The following is a 12,817-nucleotide window of genomic DNA, read 5'->3' as shown; positions in this document are numbered from 1 at the left end:
TTTCCGATCGTCTACTGCTTTCAGCTGTGGGCCTCGACTTCTTCATTCTAGGTAAGCCTCTGGGCGTCTTTTCATAATCTCAAGGATCAAAACACACAATATGCCCATCAGATCTATTGTTTGTACAAAAGAGTAGATACGTTCAAGTATTTGACAATTACTAGACTCAAAGAGGCTAAGAACAGTTACATGTTGGCAAGGATTGTCCCTCTTGTCTCTTCATTTTTTAATTCATCCAGTCAGAAAGGAACCTTCTTTTTGATATTGCAATTGCCGATCTGCTTTGCAGGCTGTTGAGCGAGTGTAGGGACTTGAGGGGACTTGAGGGACAGCAGAGAACTTGTTGGTAGCAACATTCAATGTGAATGTTAACAGCAGTAGGCTCACTTTTATTTAGTAGCAGACCAGGTGGCTGAGTGTGAAGCCTCAGCAGACCTTTGTCTTAATATTCGTGTGTTATTGTGCATAACTTCATTTATTCTTCATCTTGCAGCTCACCCATGACCTTCAGCCAGTTGCTCCCATATTAAAAATGTTGTCAGAGTGCAGGACTTTTTGAAACCAATCCCGTACACAGTAAAAGAAAATGGAAATGCTCAAAAGCTACTTTTTTTCCAATGATAATAGAGCCTCCAAACACTACGCCTCTTATGTTTGATCAAATTATGCTATTACTAATTCACATGAAGATGCCAACCCCTATGGAGGGCTTGTTGAACCGACAGAACTTCTGCTTACATGCTGTGTGTTGTAATTGCTAAACTGCTGCAGAGGACAATTTGACTCAGTCATCCGTCTTCTTTGTTGTTTATTCCTGCTCCCGTCGCGCTTTACCCCCGTGTCTGCGATGGTCACAAATGAACCTGTGTGTCCAATTTGCTAGCAACCCTTTTGATTGGACTGTGCGGGGATGGTGACCATCAGCCTATAACCGAGCGGCACACCTTTTCGGGCCGTTATCCAACAGCATTGCCATGGTGATGTGAGCAGACTGATACACATGCATTGTCATTTCACAAGTTGTGTCTTTTTGGTTCAGCCTGAGGTGATTATGACATTATTATCCATTCAAACAATCCCTTAATTTGCATTACAGAGGAGAGGGACCAAGCCTTAAGACAGATTAGAAACATGCTGGAAATGGATGCCTTCTTAACGTTTACCACCCATTCGACAAACAGCTTTTTCTCTTCTGTAGGTTTTTTCTCTCATTGAGCCTCATTCAACAATAGTTTTTTTCGTTTGCCATTGTGTTGTTATGAAGCACTATTCTTTCTTCTTTTACAATGTAGAGATAATGTGTGAAGCAAACCTCATTTTTCTTTACTTCAGCCTTAAGAAAAAGAAAGTATAGCCAATGTGAATGAATGAATGCCACCATTGTCAAGAATGTGTAAGTCACTCTGCAAATAAAAAATGTTTACGATTTTGGGATGAACAGGCATAACACTGAATAATTAGTGATATTGGCTGTGCAATGTTTCAAAGCTTTTTGTTTCTTCGTGTTAACCTGGTATAGTGAAAGTATGACTGTAGATGGGAAGGACCATAATAAATTATTATTAGAGACATAGAGTTGTGAATAGGAGGTATCTGGTAGAGGGTCCAATGAGTCTTCATTAGCATCAATAGTGGATATAAAACCACACAAATACTCATTCAGCGTTGAAGTCATGAAAATAATTAGGATTACAATGCATAGTTGTTGTAAACAACAAACTGAATTTAGTAACTATAATCTGGTTCTTCTTTGAACCATTCATTTGCACTGAAGATCAAAAAGCATCTAATTAAGTTTCAAGTCAAGACGCACCTTGTTTTCAGATCAAAAGTTCTGGAAATTAATTTCTAATGTCAAAAAGGATGAAACCAGGATTCTTTTTTTATAAATACAATCCCTACAACGATCCTTTAAAAAATGTATATCTAAATTTTCTGATTCAGACTGTTTTCTCTCAGATTCAATTAGGATTTTACCTCACCAGAGTACTAAAGCATGTAAGATGTATATTTTTCCACATTCAAAAAATTTAGTATCTTTTAGTGGATCACACACTGTTATTGGGATTCCTTTTTATTTAGACCTAAATTCCTTCAAGTATTTACTATTATGGTTCTGTGCGGTCAGAAATGAGTGGTTTTCTAAAAGGGCTTCCTGCAGTATATTCAAGCTGAAAGGCTCATCTGGTAATCTCTGGTGACTTGTTTCTACCATTGCTTTGTCATCATGGCCCAGATGACACTCTGTCAAATGGCCCAGTGGGAGCATGGTGTGTGTGTGTGTGTGTGTGTGTGTGTGTGTGTGTGTGTGTGTGTGTGTGTGTGTGTGTGTGTGTGTGTGTGTGTGTGTGTGTGTGTGTGTGTGTGTGTGTGTGTGTGTGTGTGTGTGTGTGTGTGTGTGTGTGTGTGTGTGTGTGTGTGTGTGTGTGTGTGTGTGTGTGTGTGTGTGTGTGTGTGTGTGTGTGTGTGTGTGAGTGAGTGTGAGAGAGAGCTGGGGGGTATTCATGGTGTGTGTTGATGGGGTTACAGAGGTTAAGGGGAGCTAATTTCACGGCTTTTTATTTGCACTGGTCTCTGGAGATGAGCGCTCTATAAGCATTAACACTTCCAGCTGGTTGTAATGGGGGAGACAGGAGACACACACACACACACACACACACTTCAAGGCCCTTTATAAAAACGTACAGCCATATTCTGGTTAGTGTTGGGGTTCGACTTTTGTTTGAGCAGTCTTCTAGGACATTTATAGCTTACTATTAGGAATAAGTTAGATGGAATCCCTGTATTCACTTCCTGATTCTCTTACAGCAGCCAAGGTTGTCCTCCCACTAGAAGAACCATCAAGTTGTGATTCAATTCAATTCATTTAATTTTGTAAAGCCCCAAATCACAAATTTGCCTCAGAGGGCTTTACAATCTGTACACATGCAACATCCTCTGTCCTGAAACCCTCACATTGGCACAGGAAAAACTCCCCAAAATATGAAAAAACCCTTCAATGGGGAAAAAAGTGAAGAAACCTTAGGGAGAACGTCAGAGGAGGGATCCCTCTCCCGGGATGGACAGACTGCAATGGATGTCGTGTACAGATGTACACAACAACAATGTAAAAGATGTACAATATATTCAAATCCTCTAACAGAAATGATACAAGTAATTACAAGTAGCAGAACAGGTGTACGGCAGGACCACTGCAGGGACAACCACCATCAGGTCGAACCACCATCCACACAGGCTTCTGTGGGGAGGGAGAGCAGAAAGATGTTGGTTTATGATGACAGTAATATGAATCATATTTAAAGTAATTATGATGGCAGCAGCAGGTGTCAGCAGAGCCATACCAGGAGTCAGAACCAGGGTCCGCACGAAACTACGATCCACGGAGACCAGCTAGGCGAGAAAGTACAAAGAACTCCCAGAAAGAAGCTAAATTAGTGATGTACATTAATAAAACATGGATGATTGTGGAAGGAGAGAGTGAGAGAGTGAGAGTGAGAGAGGGGCTCGGTGTGTCCTAAAAAGTCCCCCGGCAGTCTAAGCCTAGAGCAGCTTAACTAAGGGCTGGTCCAGGCTAACCTGAGCCAGCCCTAACTATAAGCAATATCAAAGAGAAACGTTTTAAGCTTCATCTTAAATGAGCTGACCGAGTCTGCCCCCCGGACTGAAAGTGGAAGCTGGTTCCACTAAAGAGGAGCTTGATAACTGAAGGCTCTGGCCCCCATCCCACTTTTTAAAACTCTAGGAACCACAAGTAGCCCAGCATCTACGGAGCGCAGATGTCTTGTAGGGCAATACGGTGTAACAAGCTCTTTAAGATAAGACGGTGCCTCACCAGCAAGTGCCTTGTAGGTGAGAAGTACCTTAAATTCTATTCTTGATTTAACAGGAAGCCAGTGCAGAGAAGTTAATACAGGAGTTATATGATCCCATTTCTTAGTTATTGTTAATACACATGCTGCAGCATTCTGAATTAACTGGAGAGGTTTAAGCGATTTACAAGAGCAGCCTGATAACAAAGAATTGCAGTAATCCAGTCTAGAAGTAACAAATGCATGAACTATTTTTTTATTTTTCATCACTTTGAGACAGGAAGTTCCTGATTTTCGATATATTACGTAGATGAAAAAAGGCAGTCCTTGAAGTCTTCTTTATATAAGAGTTGAAGGACATATCCTGGTCGAAGAGAACTCCAAGATTTTTGACGGTGCTGCTGGATACCAGAGCAATTCCATCCATAGAGACTGTATCACGTGACAGCTGACTTCGAAGGCGCTCTGGGCCTATCATGATAACTTCTTTTTCCGAGTTTAGTATCAGGAAGTTGCAGGTCATCCAAGTTTTGATGTCTCCAAGACAATCCTGAAGTCTAACAAGCTGGTTGGTGTCTTTTGGCTTGATCGATAGATACAGTTGAGTATCGTCTGCGACAATGGAAGTTTATGCAGTTGACGGGCGCATCCGTCTGCGTCTTGTGTCGACAGACTCGTTTCTGGTTCTAAAAGGCTTGCGCATCAGTAATTACACTTTCAGTTCAATTGACGTGCTGCCTCACTTGTGTAACTAGTCTCACATAGTGGGTAGTCATGGTAACAGCTCCCTCACTAATCAATATACCATTCAAGACCCCCTTTGGAAGTTTATCAAGTTCCTTTTTTACCATTAATAATCATTTTCCACTATCACTGGTGCTACAGGGCCCTTAGCTACATGTTACCTCTGTATCCCACATGGATGTCAAATGCTTTCTTCTTCACTGGACTTGTCAATCACATCTCATAACTTTAGACAAAGACACACGCAAAACAAAGAGTGTTTATAGTTATCTGAGTTTATGCATAACCTAACCCTAAATAGTATTAGTAAGGCTGTATCTGGACTGTGAAATAAATGTTGTTGTCTCTTTACGCAACTCCAACTCCAAAAGAACTGAAGCAGTCAAAATGTAGACTTCCAGCTTTAATGAATATGGATATAACAAAAACGCCACATCAACAGGTTAGTCATTTTTACACAGTTACCCTGATTGGCAGAGGCTCCGAATTAATTGCACGTCACATATTTTCTTTGTGCACTCGTTGTTCCAAGAAAAATAACCATTTTGAAGTTTCCTGCAGTCATTGAGACTTTTCCTGTGTCTGGCATGCAGGTGCACCTGCGATCCGCGGAGCGTCTTCGAGACTTGTGCTGTGCCAACCGGGGGACTTTCATAAAGGTGGGCCAGCACCTCGGTGCTCTGGACTACCTGCTGCCTGAGGAGTACACATCAACGCTGAAGGTGCTCCACAGCCAAGCTCCTCAAAGCAGTATGGAGGAGATCCAGCAGGTCATCAGAGAAGACCTCGGCAAGGAGGTACATTTAAATAGCCTGTTTATATTTAGTAATAAAAAGGACCATTATAGTTCAAACTTAGATGGACAATGACAGACCGTACATGGTGACAGACATACAAACCATGCAATACATACAAAGCTACAGAGTAGCACATTAAAGTAAGCAGTGAAGCTGAAGCTAAATGTACTAAATATACAAATTCAGGAAATAGTGGACAAAGGTGTTAAAGAACATAAAGTAGCTCTGTTTACAGCTTTTTATAAAACTCGTATTGTACTAATGCAGTGTCTGCAGCTCACTATCAGGGTATAAATGAAATGATGATGAAAGGTAAAGGAGGCCTGGCCCCACCAAATGTTGAGCTATGTTATTGGGAATGCATTGGAAAAGACCAAGAGACACGATGGACCCAGACTGAACGAAGCAAGATCGGGGTATATCCCTATCAACATTGCCCTTAATTGACATAACAATGAAAACGAATGGATAAAACACACATTTAGCCAATAATACATTATACTACCTTCAAATGTGACACTATATTACAAACAAATAAAGACTGAATGTTGTAATAGAATACTATTGTATTTCCAACTCAAAACCACATCTGCCACATGTGTATATAGAACAATTCCCAAAATACATTGAACATCAAGGAAAAGTGGGAATTGGAATGTAATGCTAAAGTTGAAGAGAAAACGTGGGAAGATGTGTGCATCAAATGTCACAAAGGAATGAACAGCCAAATGTGGAAACAATTTGACTGGATATTAAAAATCTGATATGTTGGAGGAAACATAACGAACTGGGGCTGGACTGACGTGTGAAGACCAACTCGAAAGAAAAACAGGTGGCAGCCAAGTTCACTGATGTGAACTACTGCCTGGCGAGGGGTGAATGAGGAAAAAAATGGGAGGGAGGCATGCATGTAGACTGGAGGGGATGGCGAGCCCATGGAATGCAGTTGACAACTAGAGACACAGAGATGTGCAAACAACAAGGGAGAGGGGGTGAGGCTTTAAGAGTAAAGGTCTGCTGCCAGCCCCAGAGTCTGATAGTTAGACAATTCGACAGGGATGTTTGTGCACACTTTGGTTTCCTCTACTCAATAGAGCAATCACTCTCATTTATTCTCTTCTGCGCTGTGATGATTAATGTGTCTTCATCCAGCTGGGACTGTGGCTGGCTTGCCACGTTGACACAGGCGCTGATGTGTTGCCATCCAACTAAGGCCTTAGGGGCCATTTTATTTGTGCCATAACTCATTTCAGGGAACGTATGTCACTACGAGTTTGCAATCTGGGAGCCAGACCCAAGCGCATACATTAACATGTTTATCAACTTCACTGCTGACATTAGCATATATCCAGTGAGTGGTTGATACGAGTCAGAGGTTACAGTACCAACTTTCTGTCTGAAAGGTATCCAAATAATACATACATGTCAATGTGAAAAATGTTTATGTTTACATTTCATTGGGATTTCTCTGATTTCACGGTGCTGCGTTAAGTTTACAAGCCCACCTGGGTTAAGCAGATCCAATTGGGTGCTCTATGTCACAGTAGGTAGACACTGCTGGCTATAGACGATTCCATTTCATTTAGCATATTTGCATAATAAATATCTCAGCTGTTTGCACACTGGATCCCAAGCTTCTTGCATAATTCATCATTTGATGGCATCTTCTACAGGATGCATGTTGAGCCTCTATCCCCGATGGGCCAACATTGTGTTCAAATTAGCCTCTTTTAATGTTTCACTAGGTACAAACTGCTGGGGAATTCCCCCCACAATACAATAGTATGCATATGAAGGAAGATCTGCTCCAGGCCAAAGCCGACACAAGCTTGGAATGCTACGTACTAGAATGTGTGAGATGAGGAAGAAAGAGGTCAATACGAAAAGATACCATGGCCTAATATTGTGATGTAATTGGTATAACCCTGGTCTTAGTTGGACTATGCATAACTAGTCAGAGAGAATAGCAGAAGGCCTGATCCGACCATTTGAAGTTCTAGTCAACGGTTCAGTATGAGTGGAAAGAAGGTCCGTGACCTCTTGAACTGAGACATGGTGTTCCTGTTAAAGATATGATGAATGTCTTTCAACTCTGCTCCATGCTTGCAAGCATTTAATTAATGTCCTGTTCAATGATGATGACAGCAGTGTTGAGTAAAAAGTTTCTAACAGCAATCCTTTCGATATTACATAATACCAGCAATCCAGAATAACTGATTTGGTTAAAAGTATATACAGAATAGCATTTTCTACATGGGAGAAGGTTTTTTCAGTCTGTAGGCTTATGACTTGAAAGATCAAGTGGCATAACGGTTATACATTTAGTGAGAGAGTATTAATAAACATTGCAACATAATAACACTAACCCAGAAGCAGTGTTGGGAAAGTTCACTTTCTACATGAACTAGTTCAAAGTTTAGTTCACAAATTTTAAAATGAACTAGTTCAGTTCATAGTTCAAACTTTTTGAACTAAGTTCACAGTTACAAAAAAAGAACTAGTTCAGTTCTTTTTTTACATACGTTGCTGCGAGATATTATTTTTCAAAATTATTGCCACAGCCCATATAGAACCACAAACAGCAATTATTTTATCAGTTTTAACACTGAACCTATGCATCAGATTTAATCTTCATATCCAATTTTTAATCCTTATCCAACCAGGGTTCACATTATCATTGAGGGGACAGCATTTCCCCATTGTTGCTTTAATGTTGCTGTCCATTCACTCCACACTAGAAGCAGCTGCAGCGTTCACTCCTACAGTACATTCTCAAACATGCTGCTCAAATAAATAAATAAATAAAATAAATTCTCAAAAAACAAGACAGTAATCAGTAAGGTGCAAATTTTTGCAAAGAAAGGTCAGATTCCTCCCATCCTCACCGACCTTGTCAGTAACTTCATAAAATTATTATACGCCGTCTCTTTGCTACACACAGCTGTCGCCTCCATGCATTTCTTTTTTTTTGATGACGCATGCGGCGGTGCGACACTGGTGGCTGGTGTTGCCAGATTGGGTGTTTTTTACGCTACTTATTAAGGCGCGTTTACGGTGTGATTTCTATAGAAATCTGGCACTCTATTTGAACGATGTTAACCTGAAAGAACGTGCCGTTCATAGACACCAGAATGAACGAGTTCACAGTAACGTTCATCGGTCATTAATACAGTACGTTAAGTTCACGTTCGCCCAAAATATGAACGAGTTCATGAACTATTGTTCAATGAATGCGTTCAGGCACAACACTGCCCAGAAGAAATGCCCACTCTGAGTGGTGGTAAAAAAAGGAAAAGAGGCCCAGGAGTTACTGTCAGACCGGCCCACTTCGACGAGTCACACTTTACCATTATTTTGAATGATTACAAAGAAGTTACAACATCTGTTTTTTATAACATTTGGATCCATTAATTTGTCTGAATGGACACATGGATTATATGTTTCACTCTGGGTTAGTATCAATCATTATACGTTGAATTACAAAGCATTAAGGAATGAATGTCAGCAGACAAAGCTCAGACAATAAAGACACTGGAATCAGAGGAACAGAATCATTCATATCAGTAGTGTTGCATGCTGGGTGCGTCTGTGTGTGTGTAGGGTGCATAACAAAATAATTTGCATCTCCAGAGATTTTTAAATATTATGAGACACTTTCCCTCAGATTTTTAGTTGCACGTTTGTTTTGCTGTTGTCTTGCGCTCCAAAAAGCTTTGTCTAGAATTAGCTTATGGGGGATCCGACTGAAGAGTCTGTTCCGCTTGGTGTGTGGGGAAAAAGCTATCAAACTAGCCCCAAGCCAGCTGAAACGTCATCTCGAGAAATAGGTCATAACGTCATAACTTTGATAAGGAAATCCATATATATGTCTTGAGAAGGCTCTCAAAGATCGCCACTTGGTAGCTGAACCGGTGCCAAATCAAAAGGCCAAAACATTGTGACAGAGACATTAGTATTATCTGCTTGCAAAGCTACAATGAGGCATTTTGGAACTTTTTTGGTTGTTGGTGTGCCGCAGAATTCTGTGATTGTAAAACCGGTGTTGTGGCTCAAAAAAGGGTACACATACTTAAAGTGTAAAAAGGCGACACAATGTGTGGGAGTAAAAGCTGCAGGCTTGAAGCATCCAAAGAATACTGTTCTATTGCTCTAATGAATCCAGGTCCTCTGGGCCGCTTCTTTAACCTTCAAACCCACACACGTAATTATGTGTGTGTGTTCACAGAGATGAGTGTTGGCTAATGAGGGACTACCTATGCTAAGGGCACACTGGGCATTGCTGAGCATTGCTCAGTACTGTCTCAGAGTTTGTGGGTGGGCAGCGTCTTTATATCAGCTTTTAATGAATTCAGATTATACCTGACAGCCCCATGGCTGACCATATTAAAGCTGTAAAAACAGCACATGGTCTGTGTGATTTGGTTTTCTGACTTCTACTCTTCCCTATTCTCTCTCTCTCTCTCGCTGTCCTGGGTTTGCTTTGTCCGTCAACAAAGCTAAATAGAATCCTGGTTGTTTATGTAGTGTGAATCAAAGTGGGGTTTCCCTCGGTGAGGCTTAAGGAGACCAGCAGCATTCACTTTAACACTCGTGAATAAGGAATCAGGAGTGCCTCTATTTTTTCTAGCTTTTTTAGCCTTCACAGCACTCATTCAGCAGTCAGGGAAACACAGTGTCCAATTACCGTCTTTTCGCGACTATAAGGCGCACTGGATTATAAGGCACACCTTCAATGAATCGCCTATTTTAGAACTATTTTCCTATATAGGACGCACCGGATTATAAGGCGCATAGAATAGAAGATACTGCAGTAAAACGTTTGGCTGGGGTTGCGTTATGCATCCACTAGATCAGGCTGTGCTAAATCAAACTTTATTAAGCATTCTGAAAACTCAAACGTTAATGTGGATATTAACAATATCTCTCAACCTCCAACTTTTGTTCTTGATTAATGAAAACATTCTGGGCAACATTCAGCTCGATCCAGAGATCCAACTACGAGCTGGAATTACCGCGGCTGCTGGCACCAGACTTTCCCTCCAATGGATCTGTCATACCGGGAGGTCAAGCTAGGGTTTGTGTCCGGTTGTCACGTCTATTGTTGAACATCCTGTTTTATTTTGGTGGTTAATTCTCCTCTCGTTTCAGGTGCCTTGCCCTTCCTCATGTGTCCCCTGTTGATTGTCTTCCCTGATTCCTAATTGTGTCCACCTGTTCCCCCACCTCCCTCATGGATACTTATAGTCTGCGTCTCCCTTTGTCCTGTGCCAGTGTGTCTTGCATGTTGCATGTATTCGCACCAGCATCACAGCTACCACGGTGACTTTTCGTTTGAAACCCTACCAGTTGTGAGTATTGTTTATTGGAATAAATCCTAATAAGTCAGCCTTCTCTGCGTCCTTGTCCTTCCCTCTTGCTACGGGCGTGACAGGATCCTCGTTAACCAGTATGGATCAACCAATTGATCCATATACACTCACCGGCCACTTTATTAGGTACACCTGTCCAACTGCTCGTTAACACTTAATTTCTAAGCAGCCAATCACATGGCGGCAACTCAGTGCATTTAGGCATGTAGACATTGTCAAGACAATCTCCTGCAGTTCAAACCAAGCATCAGTATGGGGAAGAAAGGTGATTTGAGTGACTTTGAACGTGGCATGATTGTTGGTGCCAGAAGGGCTGGTCTGAGTAGTTCAGAAACTGCTAATCTACTGGGATTTTCACGCACAACCATCTCTAGGGTTTACAGAGAATGGTCCGAAAAAGAAAAAACATCCAGTGAGCGGCAGTTCTGTGGGCGGAAATGCCTTGTTGATGCCAGAGGTCAGAGGAGAATGGCCAGACTGGTTCGAGCTGATAGAAGGGCAACAGTGACTCAAATTACCACCCGTTACAACCAAGGTGGGCATAAGAGCATCTCTGAACGCACAGTACGTCGAACTTTGAGGCAGATGGGCTACAGCAGCAGAAGACCACACCGGGTGCCACTCCTTTCAGCTAAGAACAGGAAACTGAGGCTACAATTTGCACAAGCTCATCGAAATTGGACAATAGAAGATTGGAAAAACGTTGCCTGGTCTGATGAGTCTCGATTTCTGCTGCGACATTCGGATGGTAGGGTCAGAATTTGGCGTCTACAACATGAAAGCATGGATCCATCCTGCCTTGTATCAACGGTTCAGGCTGGTGGTGATGGTGTCATGGTGTGGGGAATATTTTCTTGGCACTCTTTGGGCCCCTTGGTACCAATTGTGCATCGTTGCAACGCCACAGCCTACCTGAGTATTGTTGCTGACCATGTCCATCCCTTTATGACCACAATGTACCCAACTTCTGATGGCTACTTTCAGCAGTATAATGCGCCATGTCATAAAGCTGGAATCATCTCAGACTGGTTTCTTGAACATGACAATGAGTTCGCTGTACTCAAATGGCCTCCACAATCACCAGATCTCAATCCAATAGAGCATCTTTGGGATGTGGTGGAACGGGAGATTCGCATCATGGATGTGCAGCCGACAAATCTGCGGCAACTGTGTGATGCCATCATGTCAATATGGACCAAACTCCCTGAGGAATGCTTCCAGCACCTTGTTGAATCTATGCCACGAAGAATTGAGGCAGTTCTGAAGGCAAAAGGGGGTCCAACCCGTTACTAGCATGGGGTACCTAATAAAGTGGCCGGTGAGTGTATATGGCGCTCCGGATTATAAGGCGCACTGTCGTTTTTTGAGGAAAAAAAAGGATTTTAAGAGGCGCCTTATAGTCGCGAAAATACGGTACATGCGTTGTAAATCCTATCAAGTAATGCTACTCTGCCTTCAAATATGTATTTTTTCCTAAAGCAAACTTTGCATTATCAGCGCTGTGATACTTGAGTTTAAATGTTATCTATGAACCGTGCAGCGCATCAGGTAATCAGCGTATTCCTCCGCCCACTACACTGCAGATTGTGAGCATCTAAACGCTCCAGTTAACGGACCACTTTCTCTCTTTTCTATCATGGATCAGCCAAAATCCTGCTCAGATTACTGGCGTCATATATTACTGTATGTATGTACTATGAATGAGGCAACCAATTTACTCTCTGATTACACCGGTATCTGCATTCCCAGCTACCTGAATAGAAATGTGATATTATTTTGCAGCTGTGCTACTGTGGGCAGAGATTATTTTTGTTTTAAAACTGTAGGGAGGATGTATCCTCGTAAAAAAAACAGATCTCCTGCTTACCGCACAAATGACCTTTTCAGAAATGTCCCCTTTACTTAGAAAAGCTAAATCAAACAGAAGACCCTGTTGCAATGGGATTCATAAACCCTGAGGCTGCCATATATCTTGCCACATCTAAAATTGTTGAAACAATTCTTTGCACATTCTCACTTTATGATTTCTAAATTAGGACCAATATGTATTTTGAATAGACAATGCAAGGAGATCATTACATTGAAAGACATCCCTTTT

General features: G+C 41.7%; 1 protein-coding gene across 1 annotated transcript in view; it reads left to right on the top strand.

Annotated features, from left to right (window-relative positions):
• The window catches only part of adck1 (aarF domain containing kinase 1), a 47,500-nt gene that overhangs the window by 10,209 nt on the left and 24,474 nt on the right, over positions 1 to 12,817 (top strand). The window contains exon 4 of the mRNA XM_037486455.2: positions 5,147 to 5,350. Coding sequence (XP_037342352.2) covers positions 5,147 to 5,350 — 204 coding nt within the window. The remainder of the gene's footprint in view (positions 1 to 5,146; positions 5,351 to 12,817) is intronic.

The sequence above is a fragment of the Pungitius pungitius genome, chromosome 14 (genome assembly GCF_949316345.1).
Source record: "Pungitius pungitius chromosome 14, fPunPun2.1, whole genome shotgun sequence".
NCBI lineage: Eukaryota > Metazoa > Chordata > Actinopteri > Perciformes > Gasterosteidae > Pungitius > Pungitius pungitius.
Note: the sequence above shows the minus strand (reverse complement) of the source record. Positions and strands in the feature narration are given on the sequence as shown.